The sequence below is a fragment of the Erithacus rubecula genome (assembly GCF_903797595.1).
Source record: "Erithacus rubecula genome assembly, chromosome: 1".
Taxonomy (NCBI): domain Eukaryota; kingdom Metazoa; phylum Chordata; class Aves; order Passeriformes; family Muscicapidae; genus Erithacus; species Erithacus rubecula.
Genome location: NC_136658.1, coordinates 99,527,183 through 99,551,873, shown reverse-complemented (window position 1 = coordinate 99,551,873; position 24,691 = coordinate 99,527,183). Strand labels below are relative to the sequence as shown.

At 41.9% G+C, this 24,691-nt stretch overlaps 1 protein-coding gene and 2 long non-coding RNA genes across 6 annotated transcripts in view; 1 reads left to right on the top strand and 2 right to left on the bottom strand.

Annotated features, from left to right (window-relative positions):
* PDK3 (pyruvate dehydrogenase kinase 3) overlaps positions 1 to 5,891 on the bottom strand; it is a 50,657-nt gene extending 44,766 nt beyond the window's left edge. Inside the window, exon 1 of the mRNA XM_079323242.1 lies at positions 5,674 to 5,891. Coding sequence (XP_079179368.1) covers positions 5,674 to 5,779 — 106 coding nt within the window. The 5' untranslated portion in view covers positions 5,780 to 5,891. The remainder of the gene's footprint in view (positions 1 to 5,673) is intronic.
* Positions 5,892 to 6,391: 500 nt separating this feature from the next.
* Positions 6,392 to 11,638, top strand: LOC306810540. The gene is made up of 3 exons (XR_013776479.1): positions 6,392 to 6,502; positions 7,937 to 8,027; positions 8,889 to 11,638. It is a non-coding gene; the product is annotated as an uncharacterized lncRNA (long non-coding RNA).
* Positions 11,639 to 16,357: 4,719 nt separating this feature from the next.
* LOC306809311 lies at positions 16,358 to 24,260 on the bottom strand. 4 transcript variants are annotated; one of them, XR_013776209.1, is made up of 4 exons: positions 24,025 to 24,260; positions 21,816 to 23,922; positions 18,964 to 19,107; positions 16,358 to 18,597 (listed from the first exon to the last, which is right to left on the bottom strand). It is a non-coding gene; the product is annotated as an uncharacterized lncRNA (long non-coding RNA). The 4 variants fall into 4 exon arrangements; XR_013776210.1 differs by lacking the exon at positions 24,025 to 24,260 and having other exon boundaries at positions 21,816 to 24,017; XR_013776211.1 differs by lacking the exon at positions 24,025 to 24,260 and having other exon boundaries at positions 16,358 to 18,269; positions 21,816 to 24,017.
* Positions 24,261 to 24,691: the final 431 nt, after the last annotated feature.

Here is a 24,691-nt window from a genome sequence, read left to right as displayed (position 1 = left end):
TGTTCTGAAATGCAAACTTTATTCATGCCCAGACCTAGAGAATGAAGGACTGGACATGGAAAAGTGATAACTGCAAAAGAATTCAAGAACAAAACAATCCAGCTTGCAAACCCAGCTGTCACTGGTAGCCTTTCAAGGTAAAACTAAACAGCAGCAAACCAATTTTATTCCAATATTCCACAAAATTCCTAAAGGGATTCTATTTAAAGCTTTAAACAACATATTTGAAGAACTATACCAAAAATTCTGGAAAAGCCACAAAAGTTAATTCCATGGTATCATCAACCCATAACAGGCTGTAAATAGTTCATTTCATGTACTGATTTTTACAAAATCAAGGAAGATAACTCCACCACAATGTACATATACCACATAGTGAAAATATTCCAGGCATCAAAGGATTTCAATCCACCAACAAAAGCTCTAATGAAACTGCTGGATGGAAGCTGAAGCCAGTTAGATGAAGATAAAAGACAGTAATGTCTGACTAGGATTCATCTTCCTGATTCCACTCAATGGTCAGCATACCAATGGTTAACATTCGTGCTAAGAGGACATTTTTCATTTGAAGATGCATGAAAAATGCACAGAGACAAGCAAAAAAAGCACAGCTGCAACCAATAAATAGCAGGTAATTATACAATACCTTTTAGCCCTTAACTTTGCAAGTGCTGTAGATGCACAGTCTCCCACTAATGTTCTATTTAAAAAAAAAAATAGAAATCTTCCAGTATCTTTTTGTGTAGAAAGATCCTCCAACAATCATATTCTATAAGAAGATTAATAATTATATTTGGAGACATAAAGCAGGTTTTGATCTCTGCTTTCCTACCCCCACATGTTGTTCAAATTGTATCTGCCAGCTACCTCTCCAGTGGCAGCCTTTCAGCTCAGATCCATGCCTCTACCAACAAGGCAACATGAAACATAAACACACTTGCAAAACCCCAGTCTTGTACAAATGGCAGCAACCAACAACAGCAGTACTGATACCTGGTTTGCTCTTCAAATCATTTTGGGAGAAGCCTACATGTTTCCCCAAGACTTGTAAGTTTAATAGGTACTACATAAACCAAACAATTTCATACCAAAAACTATATTTAAAAATGAGAAGGATCTATTGATCATTTTTTCCTCCAGATATGCCCCAGGGCACAACAGTTCCATGCACTCATTATGATTATCTGCTGCATGCTCAGCTGTTCTCAGTACAGTAAAATTACTAAATTACAACCTTCATGATATTTTTCAATGCCACAAACTGCAGCACTCACCACAAATATTTTGATTATAACCTACAAAATCAGGGTCTCCTAAGCCACATTCCACAAGAATTCACTGTGATTCACAATCTTTTGTCTTCAGCACAAGCTTAGCTTTTTTAATCCAAACTCATCAGTGACTCTAGTACATGAACACTAATATATGACATGTTCAAAGAGTTAACATAAAACAAGTTTAACCCTTTAGGTACACAATTCATCCAAAGCATTTCATTTGAAACATAAAACAAAAAGGGCTAAAATACAGATAGGTAAAATTGGCCAAGACAGCTTCAGTAGTAAACAAGCCCCAAAAGCAGATGGTTTGTGTTTCTGACAAAACACACCTCAGACTCAGGGCTCAGACACTTGTTCAGCTGAGCAGCAGCAATGAGAGGATTACATGAGTACAGTACACGTTCACAACACAGCACCAGCACAGCTTCAAATGACTCTTCCACGCACCATCAAAGGATTACACCATTTATACTTCACCCATCTCATCATTTGTGCTTAATTATATGTAACTTTGCAGTACAACCATTCATTTGACAAAACGTTTGTCAGTAACTTTACAACTGAAGCACCCCGACGTGAGCAAGCAGCTGTGTGGAGTTTGCCAGCTGGGGCAGAGTTCAGCACTCGTGCAGCTCTCCCAGGCTGGCTCATGCCAAGAACAGGCTGCAGTGCAGGAACCAGGAGCTCACGTCTCTGGGTGTCTTTTTAAAATGCTGACACACTCCTAGAAAAGCAACTCTAGTTTCCTCAAACAGACAGCTTATTATTTCCTCAGGCAAAGGACTGACTGATAGGTTACTCGTGTGTGGGTGCTGATTAGGTATTGGCTATTTTGGATTAACCTGTCACTGTCTAAGGCTCACCTTACATGCTGAAACAAGACAAAATAGAGATGCTCCATCAACATGAATCTCCACAATGGGCTTTTTTTTTCTCAAACAGTCTACTCCCAAAATGTACAAAGATCCATGGACCTGAATGTTAGATGACATCTCTACTTACAAATTCATTTCAGAAAAGATATTTTAGTAATTATTTTAGCCTGGGTCATTAAGGTATACCGGCACTTGGAAATCTACCAAAACAACTTCCAGAGGAACCACATAGGTGTATCCAGTTGGTAGATTTTGTATTTTTTTTCCAGAGCAGAATAATTATGGAGGCCTGGATAAACCTGGAGTGACATGCTAGCAATAAACAAGGTCAAAATTTGTTTATATTGAAACTCACTTACAGAAGGTCACTCTTTTGCAAAGGAATGAGATTGCACAAGAACCTTGGGAAATGCACTTCGCAACAAAAGAAACTGCCTGGACAGAGTTCAGGAGTGTGCAAATAGAAAGTGTACACACAGAAAGAAAGAGAAAAGCTGCACAGAGTGAATGCTCAGACTATCTGACACAGAGGTCCCAAGCACACGGCACAGTCACCTCTGACACACTCACGGCAGCTACAAAGACAGCTGCAAGCTCAACAGAACACGGACACAAACAGGACTCAGCCACAAAAACAAGCGAGTGTCCCTGCTTTCACTGCTGCCTTCTGGTTTGCTTCACCGGTTTTTAGTACTTGCAAGCTACTTTAAACAAACTATCTCTCTTAGTGGTTAAAACAGCTGAATTAAGCACAGAAAGTTTTAAAATAAACATCATTAATTTATATCACTGGAAAGGAATAGAGACTGTACAACCTCACTATGCACACAATTGTGTTCCATACAACCCACACTGCTAGTCAGTAATTAAAAAAAGACCAAGCTGTACCTCAATATAGATTGCCGCCAACTATCTTTGAAGAGACTCTTCAGCTCACAAGAAATACAAAGTTTCTCTTCCCCAGCTCACCAGAACTTTACAAACTGGCAAATCAACTTAGTCTAAACCAATAAAACCAATATAAAAAAACTAGATAAGGAACACATTGTAGCTTCACTATTGTCAGAAATTAAGCCAAAAAACTTTCTTTACATAAATCCAAACCACAGTAAGTGCAAATTCCATATGAGAAATGTACATCAGACAACAAAATCAGATAGCCACAAGAGGCTTATTGACAAATTTCTTTGGGCTTACTCTTCTTCAACATTTGTTGAAAATTCAATCACGCTTTTGTAAAACAAGTACTACATTCACGTAGCTCAATTTAAAAAACCATTTCTTTTGAAGTGAGACACTAAATAAACTGTAAGTGACCACAAAACAGTGTCTTCTTCCCATCAAATATTCTTACAAATAAGCAAACACAACTGCACCTTGAGTATTGTGCTCTTTATGTTTGGCATATTTACTCTCTTGAATACTTGTGTCCTGTGGCACCAGCAAATTCCTTTTTGGCTAACTCAGATATAAGTAACAAAGCTTCCTGACATGGTGCATACTGTCTAGCCCTTCCACACCTCAAGTGGGAAAACTTTTGCACTACCACTTTTATTTTTGTGTAAATTTTTCCTCTAGGCCTATGAAGACTTCATCTGAACTTGAAATTACCCAAAGCTGTAAACATTTATGATCACATAAGTTAAGTAACTACATCAGGTTTAATCTATTTCCTTAAACTGCTGTAATCTTCCTACTTGAGTTTTCTCAAATAAATACAGGCACTAAAGAGTAAGTTGAGATGTTAAGTGGCCCATAAAACTTATTAAGATCAAAGTGATAGGTTTAGCAAAGTTGATACAACATAAACCTACTAATTTTAGAAACTCCTGGTGACCTTCCAAGACTAAACCATGGACTTTTTTTTTCTTCAGAGGTTTTAAATGTCAACGACTAGATAGCTTCCCATCAGTCTTAAGACATGAAGACTCTTAAATACACAGCCATATGCAGAGGAGATTCCAATGACACATCCAGTGACAACAGGAGCACGTCTAAAGAATAAGGCTGGCCAGGCTGTGACATCCTGTTCTCACTCTGTTCGTTTCCAGTAACATAAGCCACGTTTAGAATTGCAAAATAAAACTACTTCTTCTGGAGAATCACAAGAAAATAAACTAATACAGGAACAATAATGTTAAAATAAACGCAGCATTATGAAAAGACTGGCAAAGAAGATGTCCAAAGGCAAATAGTAATGCAGGGCAACATGGAACTGTAGAAATCCTTACCAAAAAGCAAAGCTTTGTCCAAACATCCAAGGCATTAAAGCAAATTCTGAAACCTTTACACATCTTTAGTCATAACAGAAAAGGCTCACAAACACCAGCACTTCCCCAGCAGCAATTTACAAATCCAACTTCCAAATAGGCAAAGGCGACACAATTTGTTCAGTGCCGGGGCTAAAATAAAGATATTCTAAATTTTAGGCCATTGCTCTTGCCATTACAGAAAGACACAATGTAAGAAGCACCGATGCTAAAGAAGCCCAGCAAAACACAGAGGGGTGGAGAAGAGGTAACAAACTCGGGTGAGTGGAGACCAGAAAAAGAAAGCACAGCTTCTAGTCAGGCTCTCCTTTAAGTGGAAACAAGGAGTTTTGTTGGGTTTTTTTAATGGTACAAAATCCTGCTTCACTGAGACAACATATCAAGCCCACTACTGGCTTTCTGCACTTCCAGCATTCTTTCACTAATACCATTGCTATAATTGTGCAATTGTATCCACATTTAATCACTTTATAGCTGAACACTGCCTCATTTTTGTCCTTTTGTACCCCTGCAGTAAGAGTGGAATGAAGGAACACACTGTTAAGCTTCACGATATTACACACGGCCTTTAAAATCATTCTACCAGCAATATTTGTATGATAATAAAATCTCAACAACTCTCGTGTCAGAGAGCAAGAGGCAAATAACCTCCAACACAGATATGGGTTTATCGTTATCTAGATGGAAGCATGTTTTTTAACAGCAACACGAGCCACTCCTGGATTTCCTTCCAGGGCTTCTGAAAAGAAAAATGCTATTTACCACCAGCAGCATTTCCTGAAGTACTCCTGAATTTTACACAAACAGGTCTCCCATACAAGTGCGATTAGGAATTCATGCCCGAGCTTTAAGTAAGCCGATCTCGGCACGGCAGATTTAAATTTTCACGCTCACGACCATTAACTTACTCTTCCCTTCACTCACTAAGCTCATAAAACGTCAGGTCAGGAACCCTCATTTTGAACCCCATCCGCATGGTACCCGTGTCAGGGGATGAGGCAAGGAGAGGCAAGCCCGCCGCCCCGGCCCCCGGCGAGGCGAGCGGCGGCTGTTTGCCGGGTACCGGCTCCCGCACGGCGCCGGGCCCGGGGCTGCCGGCGCGGGCCTGCGGGCCGGGCCCGGCCGCGCTCCCCGTGCGGGCCCAGGAGCCGCGCCCGAGCACCGGGGCCTACGCGCCCGCCCTGCCGCCGCTCCCCGGGAGAGCCGCGGCGACCCCCACACACCTCACCCCGCGGCCCCGGCACTCACCGAAGTCGAGGAACTGCTTGATGGAGAGGGGAGAGGGGGAGAAGCGCGAGTAGTACTCGATCTGCTTGGGGATGGGGTTCTTGAGCAGCGCCCCGCACAGCCGCATGGCGCGGCCCGCCCGCCTCCGCTGCGCTCCCGCCGGCGGCGGCTCCTCCCGGGCGCGGCCGCTCCGCGCTGCCCGTCGCGCTCCGCGGCCCGGCCCGGCCCGGCGGGAGGGGCGAGCGCCGCGCCCGCGCCGCGCACGCGCACGTCGGCGCGAGGGGGACGGGGCGGGGCGGGCGCGTGAGGGGAGTGCGGTCCGTGAGGGCAGCGCCGGGGACGCCGAGGGGTCACCCGTCATGGGGTCACCCGTCATGGGGGTCACCCGTCATGGGGGTCACCGTCATGGGGTCACCCGTCATGGGGATCACCCGCCGAGGGGTCACCCGTCATGGGGGTCACCCGTCATGGGGGTCACCCGTCATGGGGTCACCCGCCGAGGGGTCACCCGTCATGGGGATCACCCGTCATGGGGTCACCCGTCATGGGGTCACCTGCCGAGGGGTCACCCGTCATGGGGGTCACCCGTCATGGGGTCATCCGCCGAAGGGTCACCGTCATGGGGTCACCCGTCATGGGGATCACCCGTCATGGGGATCACCCGTCATGGGGTCACCCGCCGAGGGGTCACCCGTCATGGGGTCACCCGCCGAGGGGTCACAATCGCTGCCTTCGGCCGGGTTGGAAAGGGTCTCTGGGCTCAAAGAGTCCAGCCTGTGACCGAACACCACCGTGTCACCTCCGGCGCTGAGTGGCACGTCCAGTCTTTCCTTAAACGCCTCCAAGGACGGTGACTCCACCGCTGTGTTGTCCACAAAAATGGGATTCATGACCTGCTGTGTGACATGCCAATAATAATACTGCCGAAGGAGATGTTATTTTATTTCAGGGTCGCACAAGCTTGAGTGCTAGGTTATATTCCATGAATCACACACCAACTATCAAAACTTTTTACTAATGATAGATTTTAGCGAACAAAAGAATTAGTGGTCATTGGCTACAAGTTACATATCTCCCTTATGAATCAGTATTCTATTGGTTAATGATTCTCTTGCCTGTCATGCTAATTAGCTCTCCTTAGTACTCTGGGTTTCCTGGCTCGGTGGTCAGGGTCCCAATCTTCCCTGGCCAGAATTACCTCTGACCCAGCAGGAGCTGATTTCAGCCCAATAGTTGGTTTTATTAGTTTCTTCTTAATGTTGGGAGTGCTGCCAGATGTCCTTGTGGCCCATAATTCTGCATTTTTTGTGTCCACTGTCAGGGGGCATCCTTCTTCCGCAAGCCTTGTTAACCTCCCTCTGCATCTGAGATCGTGACAGCATGGGCAGGCAAACCCTAAACCTTTAACAAGGCAATTCTAGCAATAAGTTGTTTTTCTGACAGCCGGACATCGCTTAGAGCTTGCTTGCTTGCTGCTATCTATTTCACAGATTGAATCTCCCTCTTGTTGATTAAGCTTGAACACATACCAAGACCAAACATCAAAGAACATCCTTTCTTGAGCAAATTTTTAATATGACACATTTTGTGACACCTTTTGCAGTCTACTCCATTATCTAATCACTCCTTCTGTGAAAAAATTCCTCCTGATGCCCAACCTAACCCTCCCCTGGCAGTTTAAGACTATGTCCTGTTGCTGGCTGCCAGAAGAGCTCGATCCTGTCCTGGCTGCACCCTCTGCTCAGGTCTCATATGGAGCAGTTTGCATATCTCAGCTGGTCCATAAGACAGCATCTGCCCAGCTGGCTTCCAGCCAAAATACAGCCCTGGGGTATCCTGCAGGTGTGAGGCTGGCAGAACAAAGTTCACTGCGTCTGATAATAGTTGAAATTTTCTTTAAAAGTCCCATTTTTATCTGAGAAAGCATCTGAATGCAATTAAATTAATTTTGATGACTAGAGTAAAAAGTGAAGCCAGGTATTGAGGAATCAAAATGGTCACTGACTGTTTTTTGCTGTGATGTGGTTTAGGTACATTTTTAGACAAATAACTGGTGACCAATTCCTTATTTTTCTCAAGTGAATTCAATACAAACTTCAGCAGATACAAGATAGTATTACTCTAATTTTATAACTGACTTGCTAAGGAAACCAGTACTCTTCAGTTACTGGAAGTCTCTCTCCATCCTTTCTATCGTGATTGCCCTTACAGAATTTGAGACAGAGAAATCCTGACCTAATGTACAAAATAACAGGAAAGCATTTTAAAATCACTTCAACTGCAGCTTATAGGAATGACTAGCTTGAAGAGGCATGCCATGTAATCAAGACTGACAAAATGAAATGTTCACTGTAATTCTGAAGCTTTTTTGGCAGGTGAGGAAAAATGTTTTAAAACTTTTGTTATATACTCATCAGGATTTGATTGTGATTCATTTACAGCATAACTCTGAAATCATCTGCAGAATTATCTGGCAGAAAACAATATCCTTTTTTTTTAAAGACAGAACATTTCCCAAATTAAGATTAAATTAGCAACTTAAAAGGATGATTCATTATCAACACTTAAGCCTCTTTATCTTATGTATCTTTCACATTCTAAGTAATTCTAGTGTGATTTCAGCTTCAATAAGTAGTAAGACAAGAGTTAACTATTGAGTTATCTTTCTAAACACAAAATAATTTTCGCAGTATAAAGCATCACAGCGTCTCTTTTTTGGAAATTTCTTAAACCTATGTTAGCCAACCCATGTAAAAAATTTGAATTGTTTTTGTCTATAGTGATACAGACTAAAACCACAATGAGGACATGCACAAAGTCTCTGCAAAACAGAGGTGTGCTCTTCTCATCAAACACACTCCCAATAGCTTCTCTCAACTCTGGAGAAACTGATGACCAACAGAATTCTCCAAAAACTGTTCAAACACACACTTTAGAGACATTCAAATTCCAGACCCACCCAGCAGCTCTTCATGGCTTAAGACTGCAAGATTTGCTTGAGAGAATATAAAATGCCTATGGGAAAGGATATGGTTTTACCAATGCAAGGCAGCAGCAAACACACCCATAAACCTAGTTCTTAAAGATTCTGCCTAAATAAAGAGAAGTTGGTGGCATAAACCATGCAAAATACAAAATGTCACTGGGTTCAGTTGGTTTAAATGATAAGCTGAGTTTTGCTTTTTGGGCCAGTCGGATTTCTCATACCTAATACCTGCCTTCTTTATGTATCTCAGAACATATCTGGTGCAGAAAAGCTTCCTGAACTCATTGTGTGAGACCCCCTGTGTCTTTGTTTATATGCTAAAAAGCTTCTACAGGTGTACAGGAAAAAAATTATTTACCCCTTAAGAAAATTTAATTTTACCATTGATAATGCCTAACACTGCTGAATTTCTCTGCTGTTTTTCTCATCTCTCTTTTACTGAGGGTATTATTTTCATATTTTCCAGTTAGATTTAAATCTGGGATAACTAGAATTAACCAAAAGGTCAAAGATGACCTGCTTTTTGGTATTTCCTAGCCTCAGAAATTTCAAGCACTGACTGTTGGCCACTGGATTCAGTGCCAGTACTTAAAAATTGGCCTCCCCTGGGTTTGTGTTTTAGCTATGATGGGAGGGAGGGACTGTGTACCTAATAATAGAGTGTAAATGAAGAGCCTTTAATGCTCCTTCTATGGAACTTGTCATCATATGTTAATTCAGTGGAGCCAGGGCGATAAATAAGAGATCCTTCTATGACTAGTAACCAGAAAATTAAGTTACCAGAAAATAAAATTCACCGTAAGTTTCTTAGTGATTAGTTAAAATTAGAAATCACTCCTACAGAAATTTGTAGCCAAACTTGGCATGGAGATTTTAAAAGTTGCATTTTTGTTACATTTTCAGATCTTGTTCTTTCTGGACCTTTATATTACATGCACTTGTTTTCAGGGATCAAAGCCTTTTGCATGTAGTATTTCACCCAATTAACATTTATTCACAGTAAAAATTTCAGACCTTTGAAACACTAGAGCCATAATCTCCTTAACAAAGCTTGATTTATTTCACTGCAGGATACACTGTAGTAAGTCTATAAACTAGCTGCAGGGGATTCAGCATAATGAACTTCTTTGTGTGAATGTCAGAGGAAGGGAAAAGGAATGCTAAACTATAAACCAAGAAAACACAGTATTAGTGTTTTCTAGACACATTAACTTTGTGGAATTCATAGTAATTCTTTTTTTGCCAAAAAAAGAAACCTGTATTGAAGTTAATATAACCCCTAATTCTTAAAGTTCAGAAGCACTCATTGAGAATGGGGATAATATAATTGAAACATGAACAATAAAAATAATTGATAACAGCTATTTGGAGAAAATTTACACAGAAAATTATAGCCCCAAAGTAATTCTTACAAGATGACAGAAAAATCAGCACAAATACTAGTATAGGGTGATGTTTCACACAAATTCCTGCTCTTCATGGTACTAATATTTGTCAATAACCCCACTGTATTTTCCTACCTGCCATTATATGCACTCAAGGGTAGTTTCAAGCAGTGGATCAAAGCCACACTGGGAACACACAGAGTGAGAAAGGGATAAGGTTCCTTACTGAAGCTTTCCTGAACTTCAAAAAAGACTGGTTTTATGTTTAATAATTTTTTACTTCCTAGTATTTGTGCACTCCAGTGGGTAACTTTGGAAGAAGTGTTACCCACAATGTTCAGAAGATTGATAGTTACTGCATTGGGAATGGGCATGTAGTATTATCTCTTGTTGCTACCACAGTCTACATTTTCAGCCATTCTTGTCTGATACCAAAGAAAAAAGGTGGTTTTACCAAGTGTTTTTTTGCCAGAAAATACTGATAGTTACTGCTCTTAGTGTTCCTTACTTGCAGTTTTTCTAAAGGAACCATCTGGCACTATCAAAGATTGCACTTTGCAAATCTAAGAGCTGGGAAGTTGGAGAAAGTCTTTACTCTCTTTGCAACCTAAACTGCCATGACTTGTCAAATTGTTTATAATTCCTGATTCAGATGTGTTAGGGTTTTTTAGAGATGCACTCCACAATTTCTTCAATTACAGAGCTGTGCTCTGTAACTTGCTTTAAAGTAAAGCTGGTGCCACCATGGAGGTGATATTGGCTCTGTCAGATCTGTCAGACACCATCTGTGTGTCCAGCATTAATGGACAGACCTACATTACTCTTTAATAGCAAAAAACCATTTCATGTCTAAAGGAAAAAAAAAATATTCTTTTGAAATATTTAATACACACAGAAGAGAGAATTCTTGCCATTGAGATAACTGAGAGTAAATGCAGAGAAAAAGAATTCATTTGTATCCTTACTGCCATGGTATTTTATCCTGCCTTTGCCATAAAGGAACAACTGGAACCAGTGAGACAGAGCTATGACTGAGTGGCACAGAACCACACCAGAATAGCCCCTTCCCTATAAAACTGTCTTGGTGCTTCTTTTGCCATTCAAATATACCAAAAACCCCACAGAAAGGTCCTAACTTGCACCTAAAATGTGCAAAACTGAATCTAACCAGCAGTCACTGCATTTGTACTAAGGATTTACATTTAATCTTCTTTTCCAGAAACAGCTTGAAAAACACCAGCTGAGGAAGAGTCACTAGTACATAAGAAATACAACTTTGGATATTGTACTAGATCCTGTAGAATGGGATTGACAACATACTTTGAGAAGGAAGACAGTTTGGCAGTAGTTGGAGAGGAGTGCCTCTGAAGTAAATGGTTTCTCTTCCCTTGCTAGGGAGTCTCCCAGGAGGAAACTCAAAAATTTATTTCAGATTGAGTTGCTGTAACCACTCCCTGCCATGCCTTTATCTTTGACAGATATAATCTCAGCACCTTTTTGTTTGCAGAATCGAAACCTGTAGTAGTCTTGTGAGGAAAAAGCTGTAAAGCAGGTATCTTGGTCCATGAAGTTTACCATGCAGGAGGAGGAGTTCTCATATCCTCAGCTAAATAGATATCTAGGGGAGCACAGTTGAATTGCCTTGGCTCTGAAAATTTTAACATGGAAATAGAAATGCACTTTTTGTTAATTTTGCATAGCAGATTTGTTTTCCATGCACTCAAATCTTCAAGAAGATACTGCCCTTTTTGTTTGAAAAACACCATAATCTCACAGAAAGTTGTTCCCATCTCTGCTGGTACTTGACACTCTATCTAGCCGGCTGAAAGCTTGGATAAGCAGGTTTTTCAGGACTTTCACAGCTCTGCCATATAAACTGTCCTGAAACCGAGTTTTTTTTTATTTCACTGCAACCCATGAGGTGAGAATTAAAGCCTCCAGGAAACACCACAGTTTTTATAGAAGCATCAAAACATTCTTCTTTGAGAATCCACAAATTTCATTGGATTACTTAAGTAAAACAGCATAAAAATTCAACTCCCATAAAAACCAGGAAGAAGAGCTGTCATGCTTGTCATTGTGGAGCTTTCTGAATGTCAAAAATCTTTCAGAGTGTCATTCCTGCTCCTGAGCTGCACTTTCTAGAGGAGCCTCTGTGCCAAGAGACAAGTTAATAAAAAAAGAATCTGAGCCCAAATACACACTTTGTAATGAAACATCAGCCATTTTCCTCTCAAAAATCAACCAACCAAACAATATTAGGGAAGCATAAGTGCATTTTCAGATTGCCTCCTCTTCCAAATCTTGGCAGTAGAAAACGTGTTGAGAAGAGTCCCTGTTCCAATAGCAACTCTTCCTTTAGAGAACAGTGATGCATCACTTTGTTCCTCTGCATTGATCAACCTCCTTTTTACCCCATTACATTTCCTTGCATCTCATGCACCAAATGCTAGAAGTTTTATAATTCAGTATATAATTCATATATAATTCATTTATAATTCATATCAAGTGCCTTTCTGAAATAAATAAGGAATACATGCACTAGAATACTTTTATATAAACACATATGCAATTGCAGTGGGTTTGGGTATCACAGTTGTCTGACCTGTTATGTTTTGTTAACCTACAGATGTTACTGTCCATTGGGCTTTTCCATCCTATAGATTTACACATGAATTGGTGGGTATTTTAGTCTTTATTTAAGATCATGTAAAGTTTAAACAAATTATTATAAATTCTCCATTTTTTTTCTGTTAAAAACATTTTTCTGCACTTGTTCAGCCAATAAACTTTTATTATTCCCATTTTCACGTACACCTTTTATTTGACACTGATTTGAAAATGTACAGTAAGGAAACTGAACTAGTTTACATAACTCAAGTTAAACATTGTATTTAACCTTTTTGTGACATCCTGGACTTCAAATATATACGTCTTGCTGATACTGTTTTTTGCTGGATTCTGGAGTTTCTCTTGCCTGTAAATAGCAATATATATTTTGCTTGATTTTCTGTAATAGTGTACAGACTAGCTCATAGACTGCTCTAGATGAGAAAATAGGTAAACACAGCATTATGTCTATGTACACTGATATAGGAAATTGGCTCTAAGCTAAACAGAAAACTTGTCAGAGTTATAATAGCACTAGTTTGGGGTTAGAGATAAGCTTTTCTGGCAGGTATTGTACAGGAGTTCTTGTGTCATGACCCATCCAATTCCTCATAATAGGTGGAATCCCATCAGGATGCAATTGGAATTGCTCAAATCCGTGCATATAGTGCAGCTCAATACTGATGCCAAACAAAAATCTATTTTAATTTGTCTTCAAGTACACAGTCCAAGGGAGAGTTACATACATCATGTTCTTGTGCCATTTCCATGCACCAGATCCTGGTAAATGTAGTAGCCTCCATTCAGGCTTTTTCAAGTATCCTTGAAGACCCTCTGCCAACAGCTGGTGACTTCTCCAGAAGCACCATTTGGAAATATATCCTGTGTCTCTATACAGAGACTCCTTGAAGGTGCTGACTGGAAAATACTGTAATTTAGCAAGATAAACAAATAAATAGTTTTTTCAACTGTTCTACCTACAAAACATAACATGCATCTTATTATGCAAATTTTATGCAAATTATTTTGATGATCCCTGTGAAAGCATGTGCAACAGTTTCATGGATGGGAAGAAAACTTTTTCTGTGGTGTTTGCTTGCAGATGACTGCTTTGAGATAACAGGAGTAATAAAACGCCCTTCTTAGGTGTAAAATGGATTCCAGGCAGATTCCTGACAACCTGGAAGTTTTACTTTCTCCATGTTGCAACATTACTCAGGCCTACAAGTTGGTGGTAAAATGGATTAGCTTTGAAAGATTAGATAAGGATATGGACATAGATGTGGATAAGAATGGAATACTGATGATCCAAAGTCATCTTTACACTTCATTAAGCAACTGAATGCTAAACAAGAGGTTGTCACACTCGAATGAGCAACAACATTACCACATTTGTGTAGTTCAATGCCTTTTATCTCAGCTGAAGCTTGGAGTGGTGTGTGATGGACACACTGAAAAGCAGAATGAAGGACACAGATCATTTTCATTATTAAGACTGCTGAATGTTTGCCTTTAGAAGCAATTTCCAGTTGTGTTCAGGAGAAGTTTGCCAGCTCTTAACCACTTGACAAGTATTGACTTCTGGTAGTTTGATCTTACACATGCAAAATGAATGGCAATTAAATACTAGATAACTTTTCTAAGTGAGAGGAAAGGAGTGCAGAGATTCCCCTGCAGGTACACTCATGGCTGAACTTGCATCATAATCAAGCCCAGATATCTCTACCCTATAGCTCAAAGGGACTCTGTCCTGTGTGTGCTACGGCTGTACCCATGTTGGCGCACAACTATTGAGCCTCACATTTCCTCGTAAGATAAGATCAAATTTGAGCTGGACTTGAAACTCCTGCACCCCACAAACACTCTCCTCTTGTTGATATTATCTTTACTCCCAAATTCTCTACTCTCCTCTCCAAATTGCAGAGTCAGTGACGGGGGCTGCAGTCAGTTCATCACACCTTATCTCTGTCACTCCTTGCTCCTCACACTCTTCCCCTTCTCCACTTTGGGGTCACTCCCATAGGAAACAATTCTCCATTAATTTCTCCAATGTGAGTCTTTCCTATGGGTTCCAGTGCCTCACCAGCTGCTCCAGCATGAGTCCCTTCCACAAGGTGCAGTCCCTCAGGAACAGGCTGCTCCAGTGTGGGTCCCATGGGGTCAGAAATCCTGACAGCAAACCTGCTCCAGTGTGGGTTTTGCTCTTCACAGGTCCTGCCAGGAGCCTGCTCCAGGGCCAGCTTTCCACAGGGTCACAGCCTTCTTTGGCACCCACCTGCTCCAGCAAGGGATCCTGCAGGTGGATCTCTGTTCCACCGTGGTGTTCCTTGGGCTATCTATAGGATAGCTGACCCACCATGGTCTGCAGAGCACCTGCTTTCCCTCCTTCACTGACCTTGGTGTGTGTGCAGGGCTGTTTCTCTCATACACTCTCACTGCTTCCTCCATCTGCAATTGCTGCTGCTCCCAGAGCAGGTTTTTTCCTGTTTTTAAAAATGTTACCTCAGTGACACTAGCAGCACTGCTGATGGGCTCAGCCTTGGCCAGCAGCAGGTCCATCCTGGAGCCAGTTGGCCTTGGCTCTGCTGGACATGGGGAAAACTTCTCATAGCCTTTCACAGAAGATCACAGTAGCCCTCCCAATACAAAATTCTCACCATGTAAACCCAATACACTGACCATGTATACAATATCACTGAGGCTTCTTTTTGTTTTAGTAAAACACAGACATTCCATTCAATCTTTATGACTTGATGTAAGTTCTTATGGAGACAAAGAGAAATGTGAGGCATGTCTGTATAAGGATGTGTGCTTGCAGTGTGTGGAGGAATAAAACTTTTGGCTCAATACAGCTCTGTATCCTGCTTTGCCACACTGAAAAAAAATCAAAGGTAACTCCTAAGAATAGCATTCATGGTATATAAAAACAGATTAATACATCTCTTGGGACGCTATGTCAAGGAAGCTAAGAAGCTGAGACAGCTCTGATGAAGAGTCTGCATCCTGATCCTAGCCAAAAGATCACTCAGCTGTCTTGCTAATGCTCACGTTTAAAAATTGAAGGGCACCCAGCAGTTAATGGCTCTGGATAAGCCAATCCTGAGTTTTTATGGTGTGTTGTCTGCAATGGCTGGACTTTGCAATGCTGGCTAATTTTGAACCTCTAGTCCAGCAAGTGGAAAGTACACCTGATGTCTCTATCAGGCTCACACCCTGCCACAAGCACTTCAGCTGCAGCAAGGGGCAGCTCAACCTCCCCCCATCCTTTTTCCAGGCACTGTTTCCTTGCCCAGCTGAGGGCACAAGCCCAGCCTCAGGCTGTGCCACCTCAGGGAGTTAATCTGCAGAAGCAGAGAAGTGGTCCTACTTCCTGCTCATTAAATTACAGATCCTCTTGAGCTGCAAAGGAACCAGAGGGGTTGTAGAGCCACTCCTTTCAGCATGAGACATGTTCAGCCATGTTATAGGATCTCATCTACTGTAAATGCAGCAGAAACTCTGCGATTCTTCATTGCAGACATTGAGTTCATTGAAATCAGCAAGCTGTAAAGCAGGTTTAGCAGTGTGACACCAGTTACTATCGAAGGACAGTGAGGGTGACTTCAACTGAAAAATGGCATGATCTTTTCCACCAGCTGCCACCTAAATTGTCTTCTCTTGAGAAGATTACAGGTGTCTTATAATAAATCCTTTTGGGAGTCACTACATCTCAATACATGGCAGCACCAACACCAATCCTGTATGAATCAAGGTTTTCACTGAACTGATTAGAAAACCTTTACTGACCAGTAGAGCAATAAGACAAGTACATGTCCATTTTAAAAACAAACAAACAAAAATTAAACAACCTTTGTAATCTTATGACTTAGACGCTTGTTTTACTGAGTGACTTATCTTCCCCTATGGACCAAAGCAGCTATTGCATCAAAGAGTCAGTCATTTAGTCAGAAAGGCAAACACTGGCATTGCCAAGAGAAAGAACAGTTTTACAGTCTTTAAAGCAGGCCTGATATAACTGCACCTCCTGCTGCCTTTCCAAGTGGCAGTGCAGCACAAGTGGATGTTGGCCACTACTCTCAGATATTGCAGTGGGCACATCCAGTTGCTACAGAGCTTGAACTAGTGTTACTTCATAAGAGGAAAATAGCAATTACCCCCCAAAACTAAGAGAACTAAAAACAAAGCATCTCCATCTTATTGTCAAATATGATATTGTATTAAAAATAATGTGAATGCAATTGCAGATAAAAGAAGGCTGGGTGAGGCAGGGAATATCTTGCCAAGTGATGTTTGCAGGACTTGGCTTGAGAGCAGCCCAGAGTGGTCCAGACTTAATGCAAGCATCCTTCTTTGCTAACAGAGGCACTTAGAACCAGCTACAATGGTTTTGCTTTGCTGTAATCATTAATTAGAGGCAAGTAAAATGCATGAAGGAAAGCAAACATGCACTCCGTCGCACAAATACAAGCAGGTATTTGAAAAGCAGGGCAGGTTACCATGACTAATTCGGGGGAATGGAGGTAGGGAAGAGGGAGGAGAGGACTTTGGAAGGCAAAAATTTGCTTACTTTGAGGAATTTCATTCACAGCAGAGATTCCTGAGTTTTTGCTTCACGTGAGCAAAAAATATCAGTCTGCTGAAAGTGGCTTGTTACAGAATGGGGTTAGGCTGTTTGAGCTATGAGATTTTAGTCACCCACGTGCTGGAAACATTCCTGAAACTAGCTCACCAAGTCTCCTCCCTCTAACAGCACTAATTCTCCTCTGTCACTGCAGTCTAGCATCCTCTAGATGCAATACACTGCTGCAAGCCTGTCTTATTTGCAAGGTGTACATCAGCACTAAAGGCTAACCTCTCTGACAAGTCTGACAGTGCAGTCCTCTGAAAAAAAGGATTTGATGAGCAAGAAGACAGTCCAGGCTGGTCTGCCATTCACATTCTTACTTTGCAAATGTTTACATAACCATCAGTCCTGAAAACTGAAAGTGAGATCCAAAAGAAGAATTACGAAAGGGGAGAGAAAACAGGTTGTTTCATTGATTGCAAGATTTGTAGATTATGGCTATTAGTAAAAATGACAGCACCTCTAGTCAATGAGGTACAGGCTCAAAGCCTATTAATGCACTAAAAGTAACATGATTTGGGGATCTGAAAAGAGAAAAATCACAGTATGAGATTTAAATCCTACTTTGTACTTTGAAAACTGCAGTTTCAAGAGGGACATGTCCAATATGCCCCATTCACATGCTAATTCACTTGTTTCAACAAACTGGTATTCTACTTCACCTCTTCACATTAGCATAAAATGAGAAGCTTGAATCTGCATTTTTCAAAAGACAACCAGATTTCAAAATTTCCAAAATGCAACTATTCAACAATGGTTCATACATGCTAAATGCCAGAGTATTGTAAATGCAATACTCATTTGCCTCCTGCATCCAGAATGTAATTTCCATTTTTATTTTAATCGCTAGTGATCCATTGTTCCAAGTTTCTTTAAATAAATGTCCCCCACTGCTGCTCATAACTTCTGCAGAAACAATTTTGAATATTTTGCAGGCAAAAATAGCAGATGTGTTGAAATTTATGCCATTCCTCTCCAGAGTAGATGACTGATGAAATGCATATATCCAGGCCTGTGGAAATATGAGCCAGAAATAAATAGCAAACGAGATTATCCTTAAATTGATTTCTCTGCAGTATACTCTGATTAACCAGCAAATCAAAGACTTTTTTTTCCAGCTGCTCCATAAAGATCACACTCTTCCTTCTCTGCATGTGTAGCTTCTGGTATATAAGTGATTCTCTCAGTTATCAGATTATCCGAGGGATTTTCTGCTCTGCTGTCCAAACAGCATGGTTTTCTTCCTTTCTGTCTGAACTTTCAAGAGGTAGATTCTAATATCTACTTTGTTCTCCTCAAAAGATCCTACCACAAAATTTGTTGTTCAGATCTGTTACAGCCTGTTTCAAAACCAGTGGTCTTGCTGAAAGCATTCTGGTGCATTTGCTCCTTCTTAAGGTGTTAACACAACCAGCAAGACAATATGTCTGAGCTGGTGGGAAACTTTATCACTAGACTTTTTTCAGAAATCAAAACAGCATGTTTATCTGATAGACCACCTATGATACAGTCAGTAGTTACTTCAAGGACTCTGCTGCTGGTGTCATGATGAGCTGTCCTGCCTGAACTTTGTGATCATACCAAAATGTCCAGAACTGTGTTCTAACTTGCCCTAATCATAATTTAACACATCCCCCCCCACCATGTTGAGGGTCAGTATGACACCAGTCTAGGTGCCACAACAAAGAGCAATATTATGCCTTTACCTTTGTTCTGCTGTGAATGTGCAGCTAACTTTCAGATGCTGAACAGCAGCCCAGATGTTCAGCTGCCTGCGATCCAAGGCTTGCTTGTGCTGTAGCACAGCTGTGATGACTTGGCTGAGTCTTGCTTAGAATATTCTTGTCCAGCTGCAAGAAAGAATGTAAGCTAATGCCACATGAAAGTAAGTTCACAGGCAGAAGTGAAATTGTAAAGGCAGTAACAGTTAACTGGAAAATACTAAGGAGGGGCAAAAAGTGCAATATCCTCAGAAAGAAGGCAGAGACTCAACATACAGCAGCTTGGCCAGACAAGGGATCATGGTCCTCTCCAAAGAGTCACTGAGATGAAAACTCCCCCCTAACAGCTTCCTCCTTGTTTGGTAATGCTTGTAATAAGTACCTGAAGTAGTCTGTATTAAGAACTTAAGTCATAGTTAATATCTGAGTACTGCTTAGCTGAGTAGCCTCTTAGTTGGACCTGTGAAATGTATGCCTTAGTTGATATAAATACTTGCTGTGTGTTTCTAAACCTTGAAGTCTTTTAGCATAGAAGAAGGTGCCCTGGAAAAAAATGATTCATTGAAAAGATCTGGAAAGATTGCAGGTGTGAGCACTAATCCTGGCTCTCTCCCTCCTCTCACTCTGCCCCTGCTTCACTTCTTGCCACACAGTCACACTGCAAGGGCTAAAGATGCCAGATACCACCAACTAAAACAGAGATGGATAACATGCATCACTTGTATTGCTGTCTAACAGAAGGGGTTGCTGTGAAGAACCTTTTTCCATGACTAAGTGGTATCAACAGGCCTTATATCCAAATTCAAAGAGAGATTAAACCAGGGCATTAATTCTAACAGTGGTTCTTTAATCAGAATGAAGGAATCAGCTCTCACTAGAGGGCACATTGAGCTTGGATTTTATACATCCTGTTTCAAATTAAAATAAGGGGACAGATGAAAACCAGCAAGGTTGAAAACAGCTACCCTGTGTGACTGAATTCTCCTAAAGCCAAATTGCAACATGCCTTTAAAATGCTTCATCCCCTTAGCATCATAGACTATAGGGTAGGTTAGGGGGTTATGTTGCTTCTCTCTGTGAAATAGAATTTCCCTTGGGTCTGGTACCCTGTCCATCAACAGTGCAGAACAAATCCATGGGGCAGTCCTGACTGGTACTTCATAGAGACACAAGGAGAAAGGAGGGAAGAAAAGTATCATACAGCAGGCATGTTCTTACTGATCAGTGGCAAAATTCTCCACAAGCTTTAATTTAAAGGAAACAACATACAGTATAGATATCACCGACAGACAAATTCAAGAGCTGCTCCTACATGAAGACTGAGATAAATTTCACAATAAATATCAGAAACAGCATCTCCACATGCATTTGACCACTTGGGTTGCACCATAGGGCTATGCCTGTAGAGTGCAGGGATTTGCTTTGGGGGTGATATTTCTAGTTGTTCATATTTTGGACCAGCTCTAGACAAATTCAGTGGGCAGGAACAGCCTGCTGGCAGCTGGGGTAAGCTGTAGGTGTTCTCCTAGACCCTTCTCCCCCTGTAGTTTCCCACAGCAGGCATCCTGCTTGGAGGTCAGCCCCCCTGGGCAGCCCAAGGCATCATTAGAAACAAGATTAGGAGATTTGCTTCACACCCACTAATCCAATTAAACCGTTACTGTAGACACAATCAGCCTGACAAGCTGTAAAAATGCATCCCTGAGGAGCTGTTTGCTTTGTACCAGGCAGGGAGTGGACTTGAACACAAGCTGGAGAGCCAGCCCAAGGTCCTGGCACGGTGTCTCCATGTGGAGGGCAGGGTTCAAGAGCTGCCTGTGTATAGCCTCACATGCCATTAACTTTCTTGTGCTGATAAGGATAAAATTCAAAGCAAAAGGTATAATAGGAGTAATTTCACCGAATTTGTGATTATTGCAACACCCAGGAGGACTGTGTGCTGGAGGAGATGCAGAGTCCACCTGGCAGGACTAGTAGAGTAGGATCTGAGCAAGAACTGAGAATGGCACCCTCTTGCCTGCTTTGATTTACATTTTTCATCTACAGGGATGGTTAAGAGGCAAATAAGCCTTAATTCTTACTGATTATAGTATTGCTGACAGCAAACTTAAGTCCTATTGGGTATTGCAAGTGAAAGGATGGAAGTAGTAAAAATATTCTATAAAAACTGTTCTTTCAAATCAGTACTCAGGAGGGGCTGCACCACACATTATTTCCCCCCAGATAAGTCACAGATTCCCCTAACCTTCCAGATATGATGCTGCAGGAGTGGCAGCCAGGGTCGTATCACTCTTGCAGACATTCCTCCAAAATCCAGGACAGCAATATTACTTCATTCTAACCAAAGGCAAAGAAGCTGAGCGTTGCATGCTAATAATAAGCTGTGAGGCTGCCAGTGGAGGCAGGGAGCAGCAAGAGGAGCCCAGCAGGGCCAGAGGCAGGCGGCTGAGGAGGAGCCTGTCCCGTGGAGCGCTCTCAGTGTGCCATCTAGTGATGCAGGGACTGCGGGCGCGCATCCCTCGCCAGCTGCGCCCCAGATGTGCGGCCGGGCGCGCCAGCCCGAGCTGCTGGCAATCTGCTGTTGGAGAAGCTAAAAGGGAGGGGGTTCAGCCTGTAGAGACCACTTATCCTTGGGTGGAGCCCCTGAGCATTCTGCGGGGAGAGTCACTCCAACCTGGGACATAACTAACATAGGCTGCTACAGTGAATTTCTCACCTGAAATGTGGAAACAAAGAGACGCTGGGTAGAAATGTGACAAAATTACCTGATCGTATTCTTTCCGTCCCCAGCTCCCCACCAACAGGAGCAGGGAATTCTCAAATACAGCGATTTTTACCTCATTATCAGAATTAAGTTTCTTTTCATGGTATGGTACTGAAACCCCCTGGAGACTGTGGAATAAAAAGAAGTTAAATGGGGATGAACTGTATTTTCCATCATGGCACAAACAAAGTTCAGCTTCTTTTGCTATCCTGGTGACAGTGTGCTGGAACCTCAGAGGCTAATGATACTAATCATCTCTCACTGCAATTTTTTAGTGTAGCACAATTGAAGGGGTTTCTTCATCCAGCTTCAGGTAGCAGAAGAGTACAAAAAGAAGATAAGAAAACTTGAAAGTAATTAATCACATGATTTTAAAGAAACAAGCAGCCAGCTGACACTTAATCACATTGTCTCACGTCTCTTTAGGAGAGAGTTTCAACAGGATTGCTGAGTCATGTGGAGGAAAAGCACTGATAGCAAGTCTCAGCTACAACTGTTTACAGAGAGGATTTGCTGTAGTGTCAGGGAAATCTGTTTAGTCTGATAGTGGAAATCCTGTTTGAGGATGGGATAAGGTCAGTAATATTAGCCAAATCCAATTAAACTAATGAAGGACCAAGACCATTTCCTCAAAAAGAGCCATTCAAAGAGAAGGTTTAATTCTAGAAAAATAAGAACGATAAATCCAAAATAAGTCCTTTAATCTCTCTCCATTTATTAGCACTATTTTCCTTCAGTGAGAGACGGGCTAAAACTTTTGAGGGGTTCCTGGCAAAGACTAGCATTGTCTCTTTTAATGTTACAAAAGCAATTCAAAAATCCCACTAAAATCACTACAAGAACAATTTTAATTCATTCCTTTGAAATGGATTCATGAATGCAGCTTTGCTAAAGAAGTTCTAGCACAAGACAAAAGTGAGGCTCACCTGAGAGCTGCTTCTTTGTGGCACCTGGTTGCTGCCTTGCAACACAACGAGCCTCTTGGGCTGTTCAGGGTCTGAACAAAGCATACACCTCTCTGTGTTCTTCCAGGGGATGCTGTCTGCTGGGCCAGCACTAAACAACAGGGCTGTTTATATGAAAAGCTTGAGACCACTATCAGCTTCCAGAAGCCATTTGGTATTCTTACATATAATTATACTGATAGCAAAGACCATCATAAACTCACAGCCACTTACCTGGGGGCCCAGAGCTGCAGGCAGACAAACAAGGTAGCATCTCACAAGGGCACTTTGTCATACATCCCTCATTTCAGTAAGGGCCATTTTCCCCAGGTAGTCTGGGGCAGGAGACTGCCCAGATATTTGGGCCTCCCATAAGAGAACTTCAAAGGGAGGAAGAAGCATGAAAGAAGACGTTGCCTAGTAGAAAGCAGCATGTAACCAAAAGGATGAGAAAAAGAAAACTATTGGTTGAGTTTTATCTGCTTAATATCATTCCCAGGCAGACAACAGGCAGGACTTATTCTGCCAGGTGATCTAAAGGCTTTGATCTTCCTTAGTTGTGCAGTGTGGGTTCTTCAGCAACTCCCAAGGCAGCTGGCACTGCAGGAAAAATTATCCCCAAGTTGCCAGGTGTGTCTTTTGTAAGACAGTAGCTGTACAGTAGGAACCAGAGTGAAATGGCCAACATTACTTCACCAGAACTTGAAATTCAATCTTTTTTAAAAGTAGAAGCTAAGGTACATAGGGAAAACAAATAGCTTCAGGAAAATAAGCAATCATTTCCTATCTAAATCATGAGTGTTAACATATTAGCCCCTCTCACTCAGTTAACCATGCTCTTTTTACCACATTAAATATAAGCAGTGTTGGGGGGATGCTCCACACAAGAGGGGGGAAAAGAAGGTGATCTCACTGCTCTGGATGTTTGATTTAGGAGATATTGCCCATAACCAAAGCAACCAGATCAGAGGTGAACAATTTCTTTTGAAGCACAGAAGCCACAGCAGCTGATGTCATGAACAAAATTAGGCAGCTGAACAGAAACAGAGCAATAGAAAAAGGGACTTGCAGCCCAGAATTTCACAAGCAATAGTAGTTCATAAGCAATGAGCTATAAAAACAAAACTGACCAAGAAAAGGAGTCGTCTGCTTGCATGAAAATGCAAATCCCTACCACCTCTGTGTGTCAGTTCTGGCAGTGTGAATGGGATTGGGCACAAATCACAAATGCTTCCTCTGTGAAAGAAGAAAAGCAAACTATTTACATTAATTAAAAAATGCATTGAGAAGAGAATGCTCCAAACAATTATGGTACTGGAAATGTTCAAAATACGTTACCTAAGTCAGCGACAGTATGCCAGTTAGGGAATTCCCAAGAACTGACTCACAAGTACCTGGAACACAATTCCTATCTCAGGACAAACAGTTGCCATAGATATCTGTGGACAAGCAAGAAGACAGAGCTGCCCAGAAAGAACCACATTTCTATCCCAGGGCTTCTCAAGGCAGCCCTTCTGCTAAAGCAAACTGCTTGACAAAGCTTTGGGAAATCAGATGCCTTTTAAAGCTTCGATGGCTTTCCCTTTTTGCAGAAGGCTCTGCTTGGAAGTCTTAGGAGTGTAAAGGCAATGCTGTGAGAAAAAGCCAAGAAAAGGCCCACGTGGCAGTCGCAGGCAAGCAGAGCTTACACACCACGCTCTGTGCCACTGCTGCCCTGGCTGACACTGCACCTCTGCCGCTGCCTGCTCACACGGAGAGCGCTCTTGTCCTTGTCAGTACCTGCCAGGTCACACCCTGCTTGTCAAATGCCACAGCATGCTAACAGCAGGACTAACACTTGGGTGGAGTTGGCTACCAGAGATTAAAGCCGTTCCTCTCCTTTTCAAGCCCTGTGCTGACAAGGTCACTAATGTTGTCCTAGTGCCATCCTCTGAGCTACAAGGGTAGCATCACTTGCCAGAAAATAATACCTGGTTTATATCAGCTACTGTTATCCAATAATACA